Consider the following 24,677-nt stretch of genomic DNA (forward strand, 5'->3'; position numbering starts at 1 on the left):
TTGTAGTATGCAAACACCACCTGTTTAAGTCACTATGATCCAGTATGTTTTACCAGCGGATGGGATGCCGGCTGTCAAAATCCAAACAGTGGCATCCTGCCCATCAGAATGCTGGAAGCGGGGCAAGCGCCAAGAGTCCCCTTGCAGGCTCGGTGGCCCTCCACAGTATCTATTTCCAATCTAGGGGTGTCGTGAACACCCACGAGTGGGAAAAGCCTTGGTGAGCCGGGATTCCGGCTGGCGGCATTGTTGGCTATCGGGATTCTGGCGTCTGTATCCTGTCCACCGATATCCCGACAGCCGGCAAATTAAAACGCATCCCAATCACTCACTGGATAGTATATACAAAATAGAAGTAACTGCTTAGTAAATCAGGCAATCGCTAAACTTGTGAAAGTTAGTTCAGTAAATTAATAAAACGTTAAGACAAACCTTCTTTAGTTTGCTCGCACCTCTTATTTTCAGCTTTCTCAGCTAGCTGTGGTTGAACAGCTTTGCTTCTTTTGGATCGCGGTCTTAAAGGAAGCGGCACAACATTTTGTCCAACAGTACTATTTTTTGCCTTGACCTTTGGGGGCATGTACAAGCTGCCATTTAACTCTTCTTCACTGTTGTTGCTTTGATCAGAATGGTCTTCCACTAGGTCATCTTTGGGAGGATCCTCTTCTGGATCATGGCCAGGCTTATTTGGCTGAAATGGCATAACATGTATGCTCTCCTCCAATACAAAGTCGTAAGCATCACCTGAATTTATTGAACTGTTCATTTTCTCCTTGGAGACTTCTGACTTGCTTGGTCCCCTTTCTCTGCTCTTTGACCTAGTCCTTGGTTTTGATTTTTCCCAAGGCTTTTTCAGCTGGACACCACCTGCTCCATCTGCTCTGCCTTTTCTGACCTTCTCCCTGCCAGTACGTGGCTCTTTTGTGCTTTTATGAAGTGCTGGTTTTGATTTAGGTTCAGGTGTTGAACTTAATATTTCAGACAGTTTTGTAAAAGGTAGAAATTCTTTTGCTGAACTTGGATCAGGATAAATGTCCATTATTTCATCATTATTACTTACTTCTTCCACTGGAACAATGTTTTCTGGTTCAGGAACACTGCTTACTGAATTGAAGTGTAGACTTTGCTCCAGTGTCTCAAAGTTTTCTTCTATGCAAATATTTAGGCTAGGAGGGCGGCGGCGGCGGATGGACACATTTTTAAGTAAATTATTTTCCCGTTTAACCTCTAAATCAGCATTTTCAATCTCGGATATTAAATGATTGGAGCTGGATTTTCCTCCTGGTATAAATAGAAATTGGAGAAAAGAAAAAAATTTTTTAAGTGATTAACCGTATATAGATGAAGATTTTATGGTGATGAAACAAGTTAAAGACAAAGGAAGATATCCAACTACCCTGGAAAAATTCAGACTAATATAGACTCATATAGATATATATTAAAAAATAAATAAAATAAAAAAATCTATGCAATGTAGCCCTTTTTTTCAGGTACAAAACACAGGATCCGGGATAATTTCCTGGACCAATGTATTTTCTTGGCTATGATCGCAAAAAATTAGCCATTTATTGTGACTTTTCTTTTCTATTACTTCAGGCAAGTGAAACAAAATCCACGATACTGCCGGGGCAAACTGGATAGCCCATGTTGAATCAATTAGCTGCAGTAAAATACTGTGGCTAATAGGATATTACCCTAACTCTTAGACATCGTTACAGATTTAAAGTTCCCCATATTAAAAAAATAAAAAATAGTATTTTAGTTACCTACCGGTAAATCCTTTTCTCGTAGTCAATAAGAGATATTGGGGAGACTTCGTACGATGGGGTATAGACGGGGTCCAAAGGAGCCAGTGCAGTTTAAATTTATTCAACTGGGTGTGCTAGCTCCCCTCTATGCCCCCTCTCACAGGCAGTTATAGGTAAAACTGGCCCGAAGGAGAAACGACACAATTTTACCAATGACTTAATGCGCTAATAAAGATTCAGGTGCATAAATGAGCGAATACACACATTTCACCAATTGATTTAAATATCTTTATATCTCTCAATCAAGAAAGCTTGCATATAAATGAACAAACATTTAATATCATTTTAAATTAATTGACGGCATCCAATGCTGTATAAATATAAATATATATTAGTAGTCACGTGACATTTGTCATAAATACGACAACAAAAAACTGAATGTCCTTCATTGTATCACTGTGGCATTTTTTCTAAAAAAAATTCTAAAATAGGAACATTGTGTATTTACTGAAATCCAACATGAATACAGTTTTGAATGTCAGAGTAGCGGTGCCTCAGCTCGTCACAGGCTCACCTGCTTTGCTCACTGCCTGAGTTCACCATTCTCAGTTGATTATGGCTGGAGGGGAACAGTTTGTGCAGTGATGTTCCCTTGCAGAGATTGGTTACCTTCCAGTAGGAGATGGTGCAACCAGGTGAGTGCTCGTGAAATGGTGCTGTACTGTCGTTGGTGGGATGGACGTGTCTCCCAGCTGCGTGCACCAGCCGCCGGAGAGCTCTCCTGTAGCAGAACCGCGTCCGCCTCCCCACGTCCCTGGCTCGCTGTCTGCTCCTACTTGAATGACCTGTCCACGGTGGGCACCTGCTACCAGCTTTAAACACCACGGCTATCATTGCGACGCTGCACGCTAGAGGCGCCCACCGTGGACAGATCATTCAAGTAGGAGCAGACACCATCTCCTGCTGGAAGGTAACCAAACCCTGCAAGGGAACATCACTGCACAAACTGTTCACCTCCAGCCGTAATCAACTGAGAATGGTGAGCTCAGTGAGCAAAGCAGGTGAGACCTTGACGAGCTGAGGCACCGCTACTCTGACATACAAAACTGCATTCATGTTGGATTTCAGTAAAGACACAATGTTGCTGGTTTAGAAAAAAATGATACAATTAAGGACATTCAGTATTTTGTTGTGTCGTATTTATACGACAAATGTCACTTAACTACTATAATATATATATATATATATATATATACACACACACACACACACACACACACACACACACACACACACACACACAGACACACATATATACATACATACACATACAGCATTGGATGCCGTCAATTAATTTTAAATGATATTAAATGTTTATTAATTCATTTATATGCAAGATTTCTTGATTGAGAGATAAAGATGTTTAAATCAATTGGTGAAGTGTGTGTATTCGCTCATTTATGCACCTGAATCTTTATTAACGAATTAAGTCAAACTGTGTTTTTTCTTCTAGTATAGGCGACATAAGTTGCCACTACTATTAGCTGTGTGCACACAGACATAGCTGGACGTTATTGCTGCTTGGTATATGTGCTAAAACACTAATATTTTAATTACATGTACTTGAGTGTATATACATATATTTATATGTATATATAAATTTACTAGCGAATGGAAGAGTTGTGTAATGAAGGAGGTAGGACATATATGAGAGAAGGAACATAAGAAGTGGTGAGATTTATATACCAGCACACCACTAACATACAACAACCAGCAACAGCTGGTAACAATAACAGCTGAACATGTAACCACATAAAAGAGAACCTGCAGAAAAGTCAATGCACTGAGGCGGGAACCCAATATCCCCTTATGGACTACGAGAAAAGGATTTACTGGTAGGTAATTAAAATCCTAATTTCTCTAGCATCCATAAGGGATATTGGGGAGACTTAGTATGATGGGGACGTCCCAAAGCATCCAGAACGGGCGGGAATGCGCGGAGACTGCTGCAGCACTCACTGCCCAAACTGGGAAACCTCTTTGGCCAGGGTATCAAACTTGTAGAACTTCACAAAAAAAGTGTTCTTTCCCGACCAGGTAGCAGCTCGGCATAGTTGCAAGGTCGAGACTCCACGGGCAGCCTCCAGGAAGAACTCACCGATCTCGTAGAGTGGGCCTTTAGAGACTTAAAAACAGGTAAGGCTGCCGACAGACAGGCCTGTTGGATAGTAAGCTTAAGCCAACTAGCAATGGACTGCTTCGAAGCAGGACAACCCTTTATCTGCGCATCATAGAGCATGAGCAAGGAATCAGTCTTTCTGATCCGAGCTGTTCGCCTGACAGACCTTCAAGGCTCGCACAGCATCCAATGTCTCCGGAGAAGCAGAAGTGCCAGAACTTGCCGAAACCGCAATAGGTTGATTCAAGTGGAATGCAGAGAATACGTTCGGCAGGAACTGCTGCCTAGTCCGGAGCTCCGCTTTGTCCTTGTAGAAGGCCAAGTATAGACTTTTACATGATAAAGGCTCCCCAATTCTGAGACACGCCTAGCAGAAGCCAGGTCCAGTAACATCACAGTCTTCCACGTGAGGTACTTGTCTTATACCGTAGTCAGAGGTTCAAACCAGGAGGGCTGTAGAAAATCCAACACCACATTCAAATCCCAGGGTGCCACAGGCGGCACAAAAAGAGGTTGTATGTGGAGTACCCCTTACAAGAACCTCTGAACTTCTGGCAACACTGTCAATTTTTTCTGAAAGAAAATTGAGAGAGCTGAAATCTGGACCTTCGTGGAACCCAAATGTAAGCCCTTATCAACCCCAGCCTGCAGGAAATGTAAGAAATGTCCCAAGTGGAACTCTGCAGGCGGATACGTGCATTCCTCGCAACAAGAGACATCTTCTCCAGATAGGATTATAGTGTTTTGAAGTCACAGGTTTCCGGTTCTGAACAATGGTAGCAATAACCTTTTTGGAAAGGCCCTTTTGAGCAAGGATGTTCCGCTCAACCTCCATGCCATCAAACGAAGTCGTAGTAAGTACGGGTAGACGAAAGGTCCCTGAAGATCGCTTCTTAGTAATAGAGGCCAAGGGTCTTCGACTGACATGTCCAGAAGATCCGCGTACCACGCCCTCCGAGGCCAATCAGAATTGCCTGGACTCCTTGATTTCTGATTCGCTTGAGCACCCTTGGGAGCAACAGAATCGGAGGAAACAGGTAGACCAGCCGGTAAGGAAAAGGCAAAGTCAGTGCATCCACTGCCCTCGCCTGAGGGTCCCTGGTTCGTGAGCAATACCAGTGAAGCTTCTTGTTGAGTCGAGAAGCCATCATGTCTATCTGTGGACAACCCCACCGGTGGATGACCTGCTGGAACTAGTACATGTAGGGAAAATGGGGGATAAGGATGTCCTCTGCACTAGAAAGATACTGATCTTTTTAATTTTACTGAAAAATTCCCCAAATTTTATGATTGCAAGAAGTTTTATTATCATTCATCATAGGGGGTGCTGCCTTAGACAATAAGTTACAGAACAACACAGGACAATCTTTTTCTGTCCTGTGTTGTTCTGATCTGTTGGAACACCTGATGGTGGAGTCCCCACTCCCCCGGGTGGAGATTGTGACGACTCAGGAAGTCCGCTTCCCAGTTGTCTACACCCAGAATAAAGATTGCAGACATTGCTCTTGCATTTCTTTCTGCCCAGAGGAGCATCTTTGACACTTCTCGCATGCAGGCTCTGCTTTTTGTCCCTTGCCGATTGATGTACGCCACCACTGTGGCGTTGTCCGACTGAACTTGGATTGCGTGATCTGTGAGCAGAGGAGAGGCCTGAAGCAGAGCATTGTAGATCGCCCGAAGTTCCAGAAGGTTAATCGGAAGGAGGGCTTCGTGGGCTGACCACCTGCCCTGAAACTGCGCCCCTTCAGTGACAGCTCCCCATCCCCCTAGACTCGTATCAGTCGTGATTAGGGTCCAATCCTGAATCCCGGAACTCTGGCCATCTAGGAGATTGGATGACTGCAGCCACCACAGGATGGAAATCCTGGCCTGAGGTGACAGCCGTATTATCCAGTGCATCTGAAGATGTGATCCGGACCACTTGCTCAGGAGGTCCAATTGAAAGGTTCTGGCATGGAATCTTCCATACTGGATCACCTCATATGAGGCTATCATCTTCCCCAGCAATCTTATGCAAAGATGGATGAATATTCGAGTAGGCTGGAGAACCAGTCGGATCATCTTCTGAAGTGTTTTTGCTTTGTCGTCTGGGAGGAACACTTTCTGGGCCACAGTATACCGCAACATTCCCAGGAACAGTAGCCGCTGAGTTGGATCCAGGTGGGACATCTGTAAATTGAGGATCCACCCATGGTGTGACAGAAGTTGGATAGTGCGGTCTATATGGAGCAAGAAAAGCTCCCTTGATCTCGCTTTTCTCAAGAGATCATCCAGATAAGGGACAATATTGACCCCCTGGAACCGGAGTTGGAACATCATCTCCGCCATCACCTTCGTGAATATTCTCGGAGCCGTGGACAGGCCGAAGGGTAGCGCCTGGAACTGGTAGTGATCGTTCAGGAGGGCAAACCTCAGGTAAGCCTGGTGAGGTGGGCAAATTGGATATGGAGATAGCTGTCCTTTCTATCCAGGGAGACCATGAACTCCCGTTCTTCCAGACCCGCAATCACTGCTCGCAAGGATTCCATCTTGAACTTGAAAACCTTTAGATAAGGGTTCAAGGATTTTAGATTCAAAATGGGCCTTACCGAACCGTCCAGTTTTGGTACCACGAACAGGTTGGAGTAGTAACCCTTTCCCTGCTGTTGCAGTGGCACTGGAACAATGACTTGGGACTGGATAAATTTTAGGATGGCCTGTTGCAGCGTAACACGCGTATCCTCCAAAGCTGGTAAGCGTGATTTAAAAAATCGTTAGGGAGGAGCGCCGAACTCCAGCTTGTAGCCCTTAGAAATTAGGTCCTTTACCCAGGTATCCTGGCAGGAGCTTTCCGAGATGCGGCTGAAGTGACGCAGCCGAGCTCCCACCTCGAGATCCCCTCGGGGTGGGTGCTGAGGCCTTAGTGGAAGGTGAACTGGTGCTCTGCTGAAAACCTGCGATTGCTGGTTTTCTCGTCTTACCTCTGGTGCCTCTAGCCACATTGGAGGCACCTCTGGCCCTAGATCTAAATCTGTTAGACCGAAAGGACTGGGTAGACACCCTGGTTAGGAACGTCTAGCCGGCGAAGCCCCAGAGGGGAGAAAATAAGATTTTAAACCTACCGGTAATTCTTTTTCTCCTAGTCCATAGAGTATGCTGGGGACTCCGTAAGGACCAGGGGGTATAGACAGGCTCCGCAGGAGATATGGGCACTATAAAGAACTTTAGAATGGGTGTGCACTGGCTCCTCCCTCTATGCCCCTCCTCCAGACCTCAGTTAGAGAAACTGTGCCCAGAGGAGATGGACAATACGAGGAAAGGATTTTGTCAATCTAAGGGCAAGATTCATACCAGCCCACATCATCCACACCGTATAACCTGGAATATACGCAACCAGTTAACAGTATGAACAAAAAACAGTATCAGCTAAAGATTGATCTCAACTGTAACATAACCCTTATGTAAGCAACAACTATATACAAGCCTTGCAGATTTTGTCGGCACCGGGACGGGCGCCCAGTATCCTCTACGGACTAGGAGAAAAAGATTTACCGGTAGGTTTAAAATCTTATTTTCTCTTACGTCCTAGAGGATGCTGGGGACTCCGTAAGGACCATGGGGTTTACACCAAAGCTCCAGACCGGGCGGAAGAGTGCGGACGACTCTGCAGCACCGACTGAGCAAACGCAAGGTCCTCATCAGCCAGGGTATCAAACTTACAGAACTTTGCAAAAGTGTTTGAACCTGACCAGGTAGCTGCTCGGCAAAGCTGTAAAGCAGAGACGCCTCGGGCAGCCGCCCAAGAAGAGGCCACCTTTCTAGTGGAATGGGCCTTTACTGAATTTGTTAACGGCAAACCCGCCGTAGAATAAGCCTGCTGAATCGTGTTACAGATCCAGCGAGCAATAGTCTGCTTCGAAGCAGGAGCGCCAACTTTGTTGGCTGCATACAGGACAAACAATGCTTCTGTTTTCCTAACCAGAGCCGTCGTGGCTACATAGATTTTTAAGGCCCTGACTACATCCAGGGACTTGGAATCCTCCAAGTCACCCGTAGCCACAGGCACCACAATAGGTTGGTTCATATGAAATGAAGAAACCACCTTAAGCAAAAATTGAGGACAAGTCCTCAACTCTTCTCTATCCACATGGAAGGTCAAATAGGGGCTCTTGTGAGACAAGGCCGCCAATTCGGACACCCGCCTCGCAGATTCCAAGGCCAACATGACCACCTTCCAAGTGAGAAATTTCAATTCAAAAGTTTGAAGAGGTTCAAACCAGTGAGACTTCAGAAACCGCAACACCACGTTAAGGTCCCAAGGTGCCACTGGGGGCACAAAAGGAGGCTGGATGTGCAGCACTCTCTTTACAAAAGTCTAGACTTCTGGGAGAGAAGCCAATTTCTTCTGAAAGAAAAGAGACAGGGCCGAAATCTGTACCTTAATGGAGCCTAATTTTAGGCCCATATCCACTCCTGTCTGTAGAAAGTGGAGAAAACGGCCCAGATGGAAATCTTCCGTAGGAGCATTCTTGGCTTCACACCAAGAAACATATTTCCTCCAGATACGGTGATAATGTTTTGCCGTCACCTCCTTCCTAGCCTTTATCAGAGTAGGGATGACTTCCTCCGGGGCCAATCTGGAACAAGGAGGATTGTTTTCACTCTTTTTTGTCTTATGATTCTCAATATTTTTGAGATGAGAGGAAGAGGGGGGAAGAGGGGGGGGGAACACATAGACCGACTGAAACACCCAAGGTGTCACCAGGGCGTCTACCACTACTGCCTGAGGGTCCCTCGACCTGGCACAATACCTCCGAAGCATCTTCTTGTTGAGGCGGGACGCCATCATGTCTATGTGAGGAATTCCCCAAAAAGACTTATCTCTGTAAAAACGTCTTGATGAAGTCCTCACTCTCCTGGATGGAGATCGTGTCTGCTGAGGAAGTCTGCTTCGCAGTTGTCCATTCCCGGAATGAAGACCGCTGACAGAGCGCTTACGTGATTTTCCGCCCAGCGAAGAATCCTGGTGGCTTCCGCCATTGCCACTCTGCTCCTTGTCCTGCCTTGGCAGTTCACATGAGCCACGGCTGTGACGTTGTCTGATTGAATTAGAACCGGTAGGTCGCGAAGAAGATTCTCCGCTTGTCGTAGGCCTTTGTATATGGCCCTCAATTCCAGTACGTTGATGTGTAGACAAGCCTCCTGGCTTGACCATAGCCCCTGAAAATTTCTTCCTTGTGTGACTGCTCCCCATCCTCGGAGGCTCGCGTCCGTGGTCACCAGAACCCAGTCTTGAATGCCGAACCTGCGACCTTCTAGAAGGTGAGCACTTTGCAGCCACCACAGGAGAGACACCCTGGCCCTGGGGTCAGGCTTATCTTCTGATGTTTTAGTAGATGGGACCCTGACCACTTGTCCAGGAGGTCCCACTGAAACGTCCTTGCATGAAACCTGCCGAAGGGGATGGCCTCATAGGCTGCCACCATTTTCCCCAGAACTCGAGTGCATTGATGAACAGACACTCTTTTTGGTTTAAGCAGGTCTCTGACCATGTTCTGGAGGTCCTGGGCTTTTTCCATTGGGAGAAAAACCCTCTTCTGTTCCGTGTCCAGAATCATGCCTAGGAATGATATTCGAGTCGTTGGAATCAATTGTGACTTTGGCAGAATGAGAATCCAACCGTGTTGTTGTAGCACTCTCAGGGAGAGCGACACGCTCTTCTGCAATTGATCGCTCGATCTTGCTTTTATCAGGAGATCGTCCAAGTACGGGATAATTGTGACTCCCTGCCTGCGCAGGAGCACCATCATCTCCGCCATCAACTTGGTGAAAATCCTCGGGGCCGTGGAAAGCCCAATCGGCAACGTCTGAAACTGGTAATGACAGTCCCGTACAGCGAATCTCAGGTACGCCTGATAAGGAGGATATATGGGGACACGAAGGTATGCATCCTTTATGTCGAGTGACACCATAAAATCCCCCCCTTCCATACTGGAGATCACAGCCCGGAGCGATTCCATCTTGAATTTGAACTTTTTCAAGTATAGGTTTAGGGATTTTAGATTTAAAATGGGTCTGACCGAACCATCCGGCTTCGGGACCACGAACAGGGTCGAATAGTACCCTTTCCCCTGTTGGACTAGGGGAACCTTGACACTCACTTGCTGTTGACACAGCTTTTGAATTGTAGCTAACACTACCCTCCCTCTCTGGGGAAGAAGCTGGCAAGGCCGACTTGAAAAATCGGCGAGGGGTCACCTCTTCGAATTCCAGTATGTAGCCTTGGGATACAATATCCATCGCCCAAGGATCCACGTCTGACAGAACCCAGACCTGGCTGAAGAGTCGAAGACGTGCCCCCACCGGTGCGGACTCCCTCAGTGGAGCCCCAGCGTCATGCGGTGGATTTAGTAGAAGCCGGGGAGGACTTCTGCTCCTGGGAACTAGCCGGAGCCGGTGCTCGCTTTCCTCTACCCTTACCTCTGGCGAGGAAAGATGAGCCCCGACCTCTTCTGGACTTATGCGACCGAAAGGACTGCATCTGATATTGTAGAGTTTTCTTTTGCTGTGGGAGAACAAAAGGCAAAAAGGTAGATTTACCCACGGTAGCTGTGGCAACCAGGTCCGCGAGACCTTCCCCAAATAAAACTTCACCTTTGTATGGCAAAACCTCCATATGCTTCTTTGAGTCGGCATCACCCGTCCATTGGCGGGTCCACAGGGCTTGCCTAGCAGAAATCGCCATGGCGTTGGCTCTCGAACCCAGCAGCCCAACGTCTCTTTGAGCGTCCCTCATATATAAGACTGCGTCTTTAATGTGGCCTAAGGTCAATAAAATGGTATCCCTGTCTAGGGTATCAAGGTCAGCTGACAAGGTATCTGTCCATGCTGCAACTGCACTACACACCCATGCCGATGCTATCTGAGCAAAGCACCTGTATGCGCATAAATAGACTTTAAAGTAGTTTCCTGTCTGGGATCAGCAGGATCCTTGAGGGCTACCGTGTCCGGAGACGGTAGCGCCACCTTCTTGGACAGGGCTGTTAAAGCCTTGTCCACCCTGGGTGAGGATTCCCAACGTACCCTGTCCTGTGCAGGGAAAGGATACGCCATAAGAATCCTTTTGGGAATCTGCAGTTTTTTATCAGGAATTTCCCAAACTTTTTCAAATAACTCGTTAAGCTCATGGGATGGGGGAAAGGTTACCTCAGGCTTCTTTTCCTTATACATGCGCACCCTCGTGTCAGGGACCGAGGGGTCATCAGTGATATGCAAAACATCTTTTATTGCAATAATCATATACTTTTGGCCACCCCTGGGTGTAACCTCGCATCATTGTAGTCGATACTGGAGTCAGAATCCGTGTCGGTATCAGTGTCTGCTATTTGGGATAGGGGACGTTTTTGAGACCCAGAAGGGCCTGGTGACCCAGTCGAAGCGGTGGATTGACTCCCAGCTTTTTCTCTGGACTCTGCTTTGTCCAATCTCTTATGTTATAAGGTCACATTTGCATTTAAAACATTCCACATGTCCATCCAATCACGAGTCGGCGTTGCCGACGGAGACACCACAATCATCTGGTCCACCTCCTCCTCAGCTGAGCCTTCCGCATCAGACATGCCGACACACTCGTACTGACACCCCCACACACACAGGGATATAGTTATAAGGAGACAGTTCCCCAATAAGGCCCTTTGGAGAGACAGAGAGAGAGAGAGAGAGAGAGAGAGAGAGAGAGAGAGAGAGAGAGAGAGAGAGAGAGTGTGAGAGTGAGTATGCCAGCACACACCCAGCGCCAACTGACACTGGAAAATAATCTCCCAGATAATAGCTCTTTTATCTTAATCACTGTGTTAATACACTCACTGCGCCTTGCAAGTGCCCCCCCCCCCCATCAGCCCTGTTTCAGCAGGGGAGAGACCGAGGAGCCAGCTTCTCTGCAGATCTCGGTGGAGAAAATGGCGCTGGTTAGTGCTGAGGGACCAAGCTCTGCCCACTCCAGCGGCGAGCTTCGGTCCCGCTCAAAATGTCACAAAACTGGCGGGGGATTTATAGAATTACTGACTCCGCAGTGTCTAACCCTATAATGCCAGCATTAGAGGTGTTTATTTTTGCCCAGGGCGCCCCCCCTGCGCCCTGCATCCATCAGTGCCCGCTAGTGTGTGTAGTGTGTGGGAGCAAGGCGGCAAGAGACTTCAGATCTTCACTGAGGTAAGTGCGCAGCGGTAACACTGCGCGCTTACCTCAGTGAAGATCTGACGTCTTTTGCCGCCTTGAAGTCTTCTTTTCTTCTTATACTCACCCGGCTTCTATCTTCCGGCTCTGCGAGGAGGGCGGCGGCGGCGCGGCTCTGGGATGAACAGCGAGGGGAGACCTGCGTTCCGACTCCCTCTAGAGCTAATGGTGTCCAGTAGCCTAAGAAGCAGAGCCTATCACTTAAGTAGGTCTGCTTCTCTCTCCTCAGTCCCACGATGCAGGGAGCCTGTTGCCAGCAGTGCTCCCTGAAAATAAAAAACCTAACAAAATTCTTTATCAGAGAGACTCAGGAGAGCTCCCCTGTAATGCACCCAATCTCCTCTGGGCACAGGATCTAACTGAGGTCTGGAGGAGGGGCATAGAGGGAGGAGCCAGTGCACACCCATTCTAAAGTTCTTTATAGTGACCATATCTCCTGCGGAGCCCGTCTATACCCCCTGGTCCTTACGGAGTCCCCAGCATCCTCTAAGACGTAATAGAAACGAGGATTTCCCTGCAGTTACTTTAGAAATCCACATATCCAATTCCACCCCAAAAAGCTAATCCCCTGAAAAAAGGGAGAGACTCTACACTGCGCTTGGACTCTGCGTCCACTATCCACTGACAACCACAAAGGTCTGTGCGCCAACACTGCCATAGCAGTGATCCTAGCATTAATAAGAAGAAAAGGAGATTTTTTTGCTGCGCCAATGTGTCTCAATTATCTTAATGAAATTTAAACAAAGCTGATGTCTTAGAAATGAGATCACAAGTGTCAGAAGTGTGTGCGCCTCTATAAGGAGTAGTGTGTTACTCCTATACTGATGAACTGGAAAAGAAATGGGTGAAAAATAGAAGCGCTCAGCACTAACTGACCCTGCGATCCAGGATTAATTCACAACCAAAGTGTCCAAAGGGATTTTTGATATATTAAAAAATATTTAAGATACAATAAAAATTGCACAATACCCCAGATATATATCTAACATAAAAACCCTTATCCTCACTGAAGTTCTGTATCAAATAATATTCTACATTCACATCAGTTGCAAGTGTCAGCTAGATGACTAGCAGCAATTAAATTGTAACAATTGTTGCAGTAAAGTTACCAGGCTGTTTGTTTGACACTATTGAATGTTCAGTCAAACACAATTGCTAGATGTCAGATTAAATATGAATATGGAATACAATCATAGGCTCTATATTCAAGAGCTGTATTCTGAAACGTCTCAAAGTTCCAGGAGCCGATATAGGTGATAATGAATGGTTAGATTACCTCTCCGATAAAGCTGAGTGGTCCCGAGCGTCCTCGGGTGAGCCCAGAAAGCCCAGATTGAATTGCAGAGTTGAAAGTGTTAGCCGTGCTGGCCGGGGTCCCACTATTTAGCCTGTTATCCCTGGGCGTGCACCGCCCGTTGCAGTCTATAGGGAGAGACAGGTGTGCGACTGCTATAATGGAAAGCCCGCTGCAGGAATCAAACACTTGGTGGGACGCCTCAATCTCCCTGGACTGGCACCGTCCGCTGGAAATGTAGGGGAGAGAGGCCGCTGGCCATCCACTGACGCTGCACGGAGCTAGGAGCTCGGCTGTGTCCTGTCCTGGCACCCGCACTGTTTGCTCCCGTAGAAGGTATACTGGAGCCGTGCGGAGAGTCTCAGAGGTTACAATCAGTCAGTGAGGAATAAGGGGGAGGAGTCCTGACGCGTTTCGTCACGTGAACCGTGACTTTTTCAAAGATGACTCCAATAGCTGTGTGCACTCTATTTAAGGTGTTCATAATAAACTACCCACATGTTTTTTCAATTCAATCAGCACAATCAGTAATTTACCTTTTACAAGGCAATCCCTTCAAGACACCTTTGGTTTTTAATACACTAATTATAGCACTAATTATAACAACGGTTAGGTGGAGGCTCTCTCTCTCCATGATGACTGTTTATAAGTACCTATTACAAGGCACTGCATAAGACAGTGTTAGACAATGGCGGAGTTAAATTATAAATAGAAAAGAAATAAATATAAAAAATATATAATAATGTGCTAACACAATAAAAATAAGCATGATTGCATAATAATAATTAAAATAATTCAATTTGTTATTTTTTATTGCTATTTTTTATTTTTTATTTATTTTTTATTTTTAATATGGCAGCTATCAACAGAAATCCACTGCATGGATTCAATGTGAAATATATTAAATAAGAATACATTGGCATAATGAAAATAAAAATATAAAAAAAAAAAATATATATATATATAAATAAGTAAAAATAAAAATCAAGAATGAAGAAAATCACCAATTAAAACTAAAGGAATGAGCGTATAAACTAAGGAGACAATATGCACTGAGCCCAAATGTTTTATGGTGATGGCCCTTTTTAAAGTTCCCATAATTATGATAAATTCAATAATCATGGGTAAACCCATTTTAGAGGAGGGGACTATAAATAGTTGTTCCAACTTCCACACCTTTGTCATGGGTGGAGGGATCAATAGTCATTAATAATACTCTAGCGGTCCTATAATATGTAATCTGCATAGAGAACAACAGAAATAAGGAGAGACCCAAGGTTTCCTTATATTTTAAGGGAGATCAAAGAGGACCAATGGCGAAGCAATAAATGTGGGAATGACTGAAATGAAAGGAACAAAGAGAGGAGGGGACAGGGAGGTGCCGATGTTCTATGCACTATGTTATGGATCAATTTCAATATATTCGTTGAGGCCCTCAGGATTGAGGGTCCGCAGCCGATGTATCCAGAAGTTCTCCCTGCGACATAGTCTGCCAAACCTGTCTCCCCCTCTAACTGTGGTGCTAATGGTTTCAATGCCCACAATTACTAGACCTTTAGGGTCCTGATTATGGGATTGGAAAAAATGCTTTGAAATCCCATGTTTAAGAAAGCCCTTTAGAATGTTACGCCTGTGTTCCAAAAAGCGGACTCTAAGCTTACGTGTGGTCCTCCCTATATATTGGAGGCCACAGGGGCAAACCAACATATAAATGACATACTCACTGTTACAATTGATAAATGATTTAATCACATGTTCCTCTCCCGTGGCAGATGTAAACACATGTGTATTGTTCTGGATATATGAGCATGTTATACAACTACCTAGGCCACATCTAAAGCAGCCATAAGGTTTGGTTGTTAACCAGGCGGATGAAGAATTACAACTCTCACCATCCCCCCGTCTCCTGTCTATGAACAGACTAGGGGCGAGATGTTGTGTGAGATTCTCTGATTTTTTAAAGATTACAGAAGGGGTCTTGCCAATTACTGGTTTAAGAATTTTATCCATGAGTAATATAGAGAAATTGTCATTCAAAACCTTTTTGATCTTACCGGAGGCACTGTTAAATTTTGAAATGAAATGTGGAGAATCTGCTTTGAAAGATGCATTCTCAACCCTGTAATGGAGAAGTTGTGTCCGATCCAGATTATTCGCCTTTTCCAGTGCAGAGTTAATTAAATCCGCGGGATAACCTCTGGTTTTGAGAGCACTTGTAAGCTCAAGTGCTTGTATATTAACATCCTCCTGATTGCTACAATTGCGCCGTAGTCGACGCAACTGTCCCAATGGAATATTCTCCATCCAAGGTCTAAAATGCATACTTTCAAAGTGAAGAAAGTAATAATTGTCCACTTCCTTCCTATAAGTCTTGGTAACTAAGATATCATCCACGATAGAAAGAGCAATATCAAGAAAAGAAATGTGCTTATTATTAACTGTGCATGTGAACTGTAAATTAAATTCATTATCATTAAGCTGAGCAGTGAAATGTGTGAATTGTGAATGATCCCCATCAAAAATAAAAAACAGGTCATCTATGTAACGGCCATAGAAGACGAGGTCCGCGCCCAAGTCCCGCCCCCATATGTGCGCGTCTTCATATATACATGGGCGCGCTTGAAGACGCGCACATATGGGGGCGGGACTTGGGCGCGGACCTCGTCTTCTATGGCCGTTACATAGATGACCTGTTTTTTATTTTTGATGGGGATCATTCACAATTCACACATTTCACTGCTCAGCTTAATGATAATGAATTTAATTTACAGTTCACACGCACAGTTAATAATAAGCACATTTCTTTTCTTGATATTGCTCTTTCTATCGTGGATGATATCTTAGTTACCAAGACTTATAGGAAGGAAGTGGACAATTATAACTTTCTTCACTTTGAAAGTATGCATTTTAGACCTTGGATGGAGAATATTCCATTGGGACAGTTGCGTCGACTACGGCGCAATTGTAGCAATCAGGAGGATTTTAATATACAAGCACTTGAGCTTACAAGTGCTCTCAAAACCAGAGGTTATCCCGCGGATTTAATTAACTCTGCACTGGAAAAGGCGAATAATCTGGATCGGACACAACTTCTCCATTACAGGGTTGAGAATGCATCTTTCAAAGCAGATTCTCCACATTTCATTTCAAAATTTAACAGTGCCTCCGGTAAGATCAAAAAGGTTTTGAATGACAATTTCTCTATATTACTCATGGATAAAATTCTTAAACCAGTAATTGGCAAGACCCCTTCTGTAATCTTTAAAAAATCAGAGAATCTCACACAACATCTCGCCCCTAGTCTGTTCATAGACAGGAGACGGGGGGATGGTGAGAGTTGTAATTCTTCATCCGCCTGGTTAACAACCAAACCTTATGGCTGCTTTAGATGTGGCCTAGGTAGTTGTATAACATGCTCATATATCCAGAACAATACACATGTGTTTACATCTGCCACGGGAGAGGAACATGTGATTAAATCATTTATCAATTGTAACAGTGAGTATGTCATTTATATGTTGGTTTGCCCCTGTGGCCTCCAATATATAGGGAGGACCACACGTAAGCTTAGAGTCCGCTTTTTGGAACACAGGCGTAACATTCTAAAGGGCTTTCTTAAACATGGGATTTCAAAGCATTTTTTCCAATCCCATAATCAGGACCCTAAAGGTCTAGTAATTGTGGGCATTGAAACCATTAGCACCACAGTTAGAGGGGGAGACAGGTTTGGCAGACTATGTCGCAGGGAGAACTTCTGGATACATCGGCTGCGGACCCTCAATCCTGAGGGCCTCAACGAATATATTGAAATTGATCCATAACATAGTGCATAGAACATCGGCACCTCCCTGTCCCCTCCTCTCTTTGTTCCTTTCATTTCAGTCATTCCCACATTTATTGCTTCGCCATTGGTCCTCTTTGATCTCCCTTAAAATATAAGGAAACCTTGGGTCTCTCCTTATTTCTGTTGTTCTCTATGCAGATTACATATTATAGGACCGCTAGAGTATTATTAATGACTATTGATCCCTCCACCCATGACAAAGGTGTGGAAGTTGGAACAACTATTTATAGTCCCCTCCTCTAAAATGGGTTTACCCATGATTATTGAATTTATCATAATTATGGGAACTTTAAAAAGGGCCATCACCATAAAACATTTGGGCTCAGTGCATATTGTCTCCTTAGTTTATACGCTCATTCCTTTAGTTTTAATTGGTGATTTTCTTCATTCTTGATTTTTATTTTTACTTATTTATATATATATATATATTTTTAATATTTTTATTTTCATTATGCCAATGTATTCTTATTTAATATATTTCACATTGAATCCATGCAGTGGATTTCTGTTGATAGCTGCCATATTAAAAATAAAAAATAAATAAAAAATAAAAAATAGCAATAAAAAATAACAAATTGAATTATTTTAATTATTATTATGCAATCATGCTTATTTTTATTGTGTTAGCACATTATTATATATTTTTTATATTTATTTCTTTTCTATTTATAATTTAACTCCGCCATTGTCTAACACTGTCTTATGCAGTGCCTTGTAATAGGTACTTATAAACAGTCATCATGGAGAGAGAGAGCCTCCACCTAACCGTTGTTATAATTAGTGCTATAATTAGTGTATAAACAACCAAAGGTGTCTTGAAGGGATTGCCTTGTAAAAGGTAAATTACTGATTGTGCTGATTGAATTGAAAAAACATGTGGGTAGTTTATTATGAACACCTTAAATAGAGTGCACACAGCTATTGGAGTCATCTTTGAAAAAGTCACGGGTCACGTGACGAAACGCGTCAGGACTCCTCCCCCTTATTCCTCACTGACTGATTGTAACCTCCGAGACTCTCCGCACGGCTCCAGTATACCTTCTACGGGAGCAAACAGTGCGGGTGCCAGGACAGGACACAGCCGAGCTCCTAGCTCCGTGCAGCGTCAGTGGATGGCCAGCGGCCTCTCTCCCCTACATTTCCAGCGGACGGTGCCAGTCCAGGGAGATTGAGGCGTCCCACCAAGTGTTTGATTCCTGCAGCGGGCTTTCCATTATAGCAGCCGCACACCTGTCTCTCCCTATAGACTGCAACGGGCGGTGCACGCCCAGGGATAACAGGCTAAATAGTGGGACCCCGGCCAGCACGGCTAACACTTTCAACTCTGCAATTCAATCTGGGCTTTCTGGGCTCACCCGAGGACGCTCGGGACCACTCAGCTTTATCGGAGAGGTAATCTAACCATTCATTATCACCTATATCGGCTCCTGGAACTTTGAGACGTTTCAGAATACAGCTCTTGAATATAGAGCCTATGATTGTATTCCATATTCATATTTAATCTGACATCTAGCAATTGTGTTTGACTGAACATTCAATAGTGTCAAACAAACAGCCTGGTAACTTTACTGCAACAATTGTTACAATTTAATTGCTGCTAGTCATCTAGCTGACACTTGCAACTGATGTGAATGTAGAATATTATTTGATACAGAACTTCAGTGAGGATAAGGGTTTTTATGTTAGATATATATCTGGGGTATTGTGCAATTTTTATTGTATCTTAATAAATATTTTTTAATATATCAAAAATCCCTTTGGACACTTTGGTTGTGAATTAATCCTGGATCGCAGGGTCAGTTAGTGCTGAGCGCTTCTATTTTTCACCCAATCCTAGCATTAATATTGGCCATCTCCTTGAGAGTCACACAGGACGCATGCAGTGTCCTGAATTTGTTTTAGGAGAGTCACTGTAGTTATCAGGGAAACTGAGAGGCCCTCCTGAAATTGAGTAGCCCACGTATGAATGGCATGAGTCATCCAGCAACCTGTTATGACCGGTGATATACCTGCTGCTGTGTATATAGACTTTAATGTAGTCTCTATTTTTTATCCCCCAGGGTCCTTTATGGTAAAGGAGCCTGGAGCTAGCAGTACCTCCTTTTTAGATAGGCGAGAGACTGATACGTCAACAGCCGGGGGTTCTTCCCAGATTTTCCTGCCTTCAGGAGCAAATGGGAAAGTGTGAAAAAACCGGCTTGACACTTTGTATTTTTTTTATCTGGATTTTTCCAGGCTAACTTAAACAAGTCAACTAACTCTGCAGAATCAGGGAAAGTGACACTGAGTTTGTTCTGTGTTATGAAAAATGACTGCTGTGCTGCAGCGTCCTCTAGGGGGAGTTTTAACACCTCCCGAATAGCTAGAATGAGGGATACAATACCCTGTGTAGAAGGGAATCCCCAGTAACAGGATCCAATTCCTCTCCCTCCTCCCGTGTCTCCTCAGAGTCAGAGTAAAGCAGGTAACCCACGCTTTTGTGGTCCTGATTTAGAGAGAGTGGGGCTGTGGAACATCTGCCTTTGCAGCCAGGTCTGCAACAGCCTGTTGCAGTTGTTGAGTTTTTTGGAGTATTAGCAGTGAGATGAGATGACACATCTGACATCATGGATTGTATGACACCTAGCCAGGAAGGCTCTTGAACCTCATTCCCCTAGCCCCCTCACTAAGTTGAGGACTTGCTGCATTGTACACATGATATGGAACCAGAGACAGAGGGAAATAATCTGGTGTGACATACACTGCATAATTGGAGTTAACATGTTTACAGTAAACACTTCTATACACATACACACAGACAATACAATAGCAAGCCTGTTCTTACTGTATGAGAGAGGGAGACAGAGAGAAGGGAACAGAACACCCAAAGCTAACCAGCCCCAGTAAGGCGGCAAGCTGTTATATCACGGTGTACCACTGGAAAATTAGTCCTTTTCAGGACACAGATTGCTATACCAGTTTTCCTGCGTATTCTGAGTGTGTGGAGGAGTTGTGTGTACCACCTGCTGCTGCAGCTGTAAGCAGAGGTAGGCGCCAAAACACCGCTGGTCCCGCTCTGAGGAAGCTCTGCCCCTATAATGGCGTCGGAGCTTCAGTGATATTTATACTGGCAAAGTCTCAATATAAGTGTAAAACAGCACAGCAAGTGTTAGTTTTCACTACCGCTGCCAGTATACACAAAGGGGCTCTAGCGGGTCCCACCCCCAGGAGGGTCCCGTATGCCGCTCTTGCGTCTTTGCCGCACCAAGAACCGGGGGACCCCCCTAGCAGGGCCCCCGGTTTGTACTCACCACTGTCGTCACCTTCAGGCAAATGTTAGTGGTGTGCGGCACGCTGCGATTGTGACCGCTAAGGCGCAGTGCTTCACTGTAGAACAACCTCTCAGGACGGTGGTCCTGCAGCGGCTCTCACCTTACAGAGGTCGGTGACCGCCCAACCCACTAAATCCCACGGTGCAGGTATGCTGTTGCCGAAACAGCATATCGAAAATAAAGTTTTAAAAGAAACTTAAGAAAACTCTGGAGTTTCAGAGTATGCATCCTCTGCTGAGGGCACTTTTTTTCTAAACTGCCTGTAGGAGGGGGCATAGAGGGGAGGAGCCATCACACCCAGTTGAAGAAATTTAAAGTGAACCGCCTCCTTTGGACCCAGTCTATACCCCATCGTACTAATTCCCCAATATCCCTTATGGATGCTAGAGAAATATATATTTTACTAATACAGTGTCTTGGGAGTAATCCTCGACTCCTCCCTGTACACAAAGTACCTCTCACAGACCTACCGTTTCCATCTCAAAAACATTTTCAGGATAAGGAGATTTATGGTAAGACTTACCATTGTTAAATCTTTCTGCGAGGTACACTGGTTTCCACAAGGAATAACATTAGGGTGTACAGTTGGTTCTTGATCTGAGGCACCAACAGGCTAAAGCTTTGACTGTTCCCCGGATGCACTGCACCACCTCCTCTATAGCCCTGCCTCCAGACACTGGAGCTAAGTTTCGTTAACCAGTTCAATGCAGTAGCAGGTAAGAGAGATGGTAGATGTTAGTCACATAGACCCACATTCTCACGACAGGAGAAAGAACTAGTGGTTAATGCCATACAAACCCAAAGAAGTTAAGTGCATCAGGGTGGGCGCCCTGTGGAAACCAGTGGACCTCGCAGAAAGATTTAACAATGGTAAATATTACCATAAATCTCCTTTTCTGCAGCGGAGTACACTGGTATTCCACAGGGAACAACATCAGGGATGTCCTAAAGCAGTTCCTCATGGGAGGGGACGCACTATAGCGGGCACAAGAACCCGGCGTCCAAAGGAAGCATCCTGGGAGTCGGAAGTATCAAAGGCATAGATGAATGTGTTCACAGAGGACTACATAGCCGCCTTGCACAATTGTTCAGCAGATGCACCACGGCGGGCCGCCCAAGAAGGCCCAACAGACAGAGTAGAATGGGACTTGATAGCAGCAGGGAGTACAGCCTGCGCATAAACTAGTGCAATCACCATTCTAATCCATCTGGCCAAGGTCTGCTTATTCGCAGGCCAGCCACGTTTGTGAAAAACAAAAAGTACAAAGAGAGAATCTGACCTCCTGATAGAGGCAGTCCTTCCTACACATATATACGGAGACACCGTACCACATCCAAAGACTGCTCTTTTGAGGACAAACCAAGAGAGATCAAGGCCGGAACCACAATCTCTTGGTTAAGGCTCCTGAGGAAGCTGGATGCTCAAATTTAACCAGTGAAACGCATTGGAGCTTACATCACTATTCACCACCCATCTGGACCTCATTCCACTTCACGCATTACTTCTGGAACTTTGGTCTCCATACCGGTACGAACATTGGACATCTGCTCCACCATTTGGATTCACATTGCAGCTTATTTTACAGTCTATCCCTCCAGCTACTCAAATGGACTTTTCCTAAAGCTGATGCACCATCAAGGGATCATCAATATTCTTGTCTGGTAAATATTAATGCATACAGTGACTATATTTGATCTGACTGGAAGATGTCCTAGCCGAAAGTTTTGGCGCCATATAATCAATACAAAAGTGGACTTTAAATCCAGAATCATATCAGTCGGGTGGTGATATTTCTTTTTATCCGAGTGTGCCATATACCCTCTCATGTTATTGAACGTATTTTTATGGAATAAATTGTAATTCTTTTTAAAAACAAACCGTACTTTTTGCACAGTTTATCACACAGCCAGCGCTGGTTCATCTATTTACTCTTGGTTAATGTGGAAAGATGACACCACGTTAGATAGATAACCAGGGCGAGTTCTAAGAACTGCCCGGTCATGGTGAAAAATCAGAAAGGGTGGACAGGACAGGACAAAGCGCCTAAGTCCGACACCCTCCTAGAAGGGGCAATAGCTAACAGAAAAAATAAGGATTTTACTTACCGGTAAATCTATTTCTCGTAGTCCGTAGTGGATGCTGGGGACTCCGTAAGGACCATGGGGAATAGACGGGCTCCGCAGGAGACAGGGCACTTTAAGAAAGAATTAGGATACTGGTGTGCACTGGCTCCTCCCTCTATGTCCCTCCTCCAGACCTCAGTTAAGGAAACTGTGCCCGGAAGAGCTGACAGTACAAGGAAAGGATTTTGGAATCCAGGTTAAGACTCATACCAGCCACACCTTATAACTCGTGATAAACTTAAACCGTTAACAGTATGAACAACAACAGAGCATCAGATAAACCCTGATGCAAACAACATAACCCTTATTTTTTTAATTTTTTTTTTTTAATTTCAATTGAAGCATCACAGAGTCACAGCAAAATACATCAATGCATACAATCAGTACGGATTATAACACAAATGCCCGTCTACCAAAAAGAAAATAAGAATTTACTTACCGATAATTCTATTTCTCGGAGTCCGTAGTGGATGCTGGGGTTCCTGAAAGGACCATGGGGAATAGCGGCTCCGCAGGAGACAGGGCACAAAAAAGTAAAGCTTTACTAGGTCAGGTGGTGTGCACTGGCTCCTCCCCCTATGACCCTCCTCCAGACTCCAGTTAGGTACTGTGCCCGGACGAGCATACACAATAAGGGAGGCATTTTGAATCCCGGGTAAGACTCATACCAGCCACACCAATCACACCGTACAACTTGTGATCTAAACCCAGTTAACAGTATGACAACAGAAAGGGCCTCTTAAAGATGGCTCCTTAACAATAACCCGAATTAGTTAACAATAACTATGTACAAGTATTGCAGATAATCCGCACTTGGGATGGGCGCCCAGCATCCACTACGGACTCCGAGAAATAGAATTATCGGTAAGTAAATTCTTATTTTCTCTATCGTCCTAAGTGGATGCTGGGGTTCCTGAAAGGACCATGGGGATTATACCAAAGCTCCCAAACGGGCGGGAGAGTGCGGATGACTCTGCAGCACCGAATGAGAGAACTCCAGGTCCTCCTTTGCCAGGGTATCAAATTTGTAAAATTTTACAAACGTGTTCTCCCCCGACCACGTAGCTGCTCGGCAGAGTTGTAATGCCGAGACCCCTCGGGCAGCCGCCCAAGATGAGCCCACCTTCCTTGTGGAGTGGGCTTTTACAGTTTTAGGCTGTGGCAGGCCTGCCACAGAATGTGCAAGTTGAATTGTGTTACAAATCCAACGAGCAATCGACTGCTTAGAAGCAGGTGCGCCCAACTTGTTGGGTGCATACAATATAAACAGCGAGTCAGATTTTCTGACTCCAGCCGTCCTTGCAATGTATATTTTTAAGGCTCTGACAACGTCCAACAACTTGGAGTCCTCCAAGTCGCTAGTGGCCGCAGGCACCACAATAGGTTGGTTCAGATGAAATGCTGATACCACTTTAGGGAGAAAATGCGGACGAGTCCGCAGTTCTGCCCTATCCGAATGGAAGATTAGATAAGGACTTTTATAAGATAAAGCCGCCAATTCAGATACTCTCCTGGCAGAGGCCAGGGCTAGTAACATAGTCACTTTCAATGTGAGATATTTCAAATCCACCTTTTTCAATGGTTCAAACCAATGGGATTTGAGGAAATCTAAAACTACATTTAGATCCCACGGTGCCACCGGAGGCACCACAGGAGGCTGTATATGCAGTACTCCCTTGACAAAAGTCTGGACCTCAGGGACAGAGGCCAATTCTTTTTGGAAGAATATTGACAGGGCCGAAATTTGAACCTTAATGGATCCCAATTTGAGACCCATAGATAATCCTGATTGCAGGAAATGTAGGAAACGACCCAGTTGGAATTCCTCCGTCGGAACCCTCCGATCCTCGCACCACGCTACATATTTTCGCCAAATGCGGTGATAATGTTTCACGGTGACTTCCTTCCGTGCCTTAATCAAGGTAGGAATGACTTCTTCTGGAATGCCTTTCCCTTTTAGGAT

The 24,677-nt window shown here is 44.9% G+C and overlaps 1 protein-coding gene across 3 annotated transcripts in view; it reads right to left on the minus strand.

Annotated features, from left to right (window-relative positions):
* The window catches only part of SGO1 (shugoshin 1), a 280,791-nt gene that overhangs the window by 39,258 nt on the left and 216,856 nt on the right, over positions 1–24,677 (minus strand). For all 3 annotated transcript variants that reach the window (XM_063922202.1, XM_063922203.1, XM_063922201.1), the window contains one exon: positions 433–1,281. In XM_063922202.1, coding sequence (XP_063778272.1) covers positions 433–1,281 — 849 coding nt within the window. The remainder of the gene's footprint in view (positions 1–432; positions 1,282–24,677) is intronic.

This window comes from Pseudophryne corroboree, chromosome 5 (genome assembly GCF_028390025.1).
Source record: "Pseudophryne corroboree isolate aPseCor3 chromosome 5, aPseCor3.hap2, whole genome shotgun sequence".
Classification (NCBI taxonomy): Eukaryota; Metazoa; Chordata; class Amphibia; order Anura; family Myobatrachidae; genus Pseudophryne; species Pseudophryne corroboree.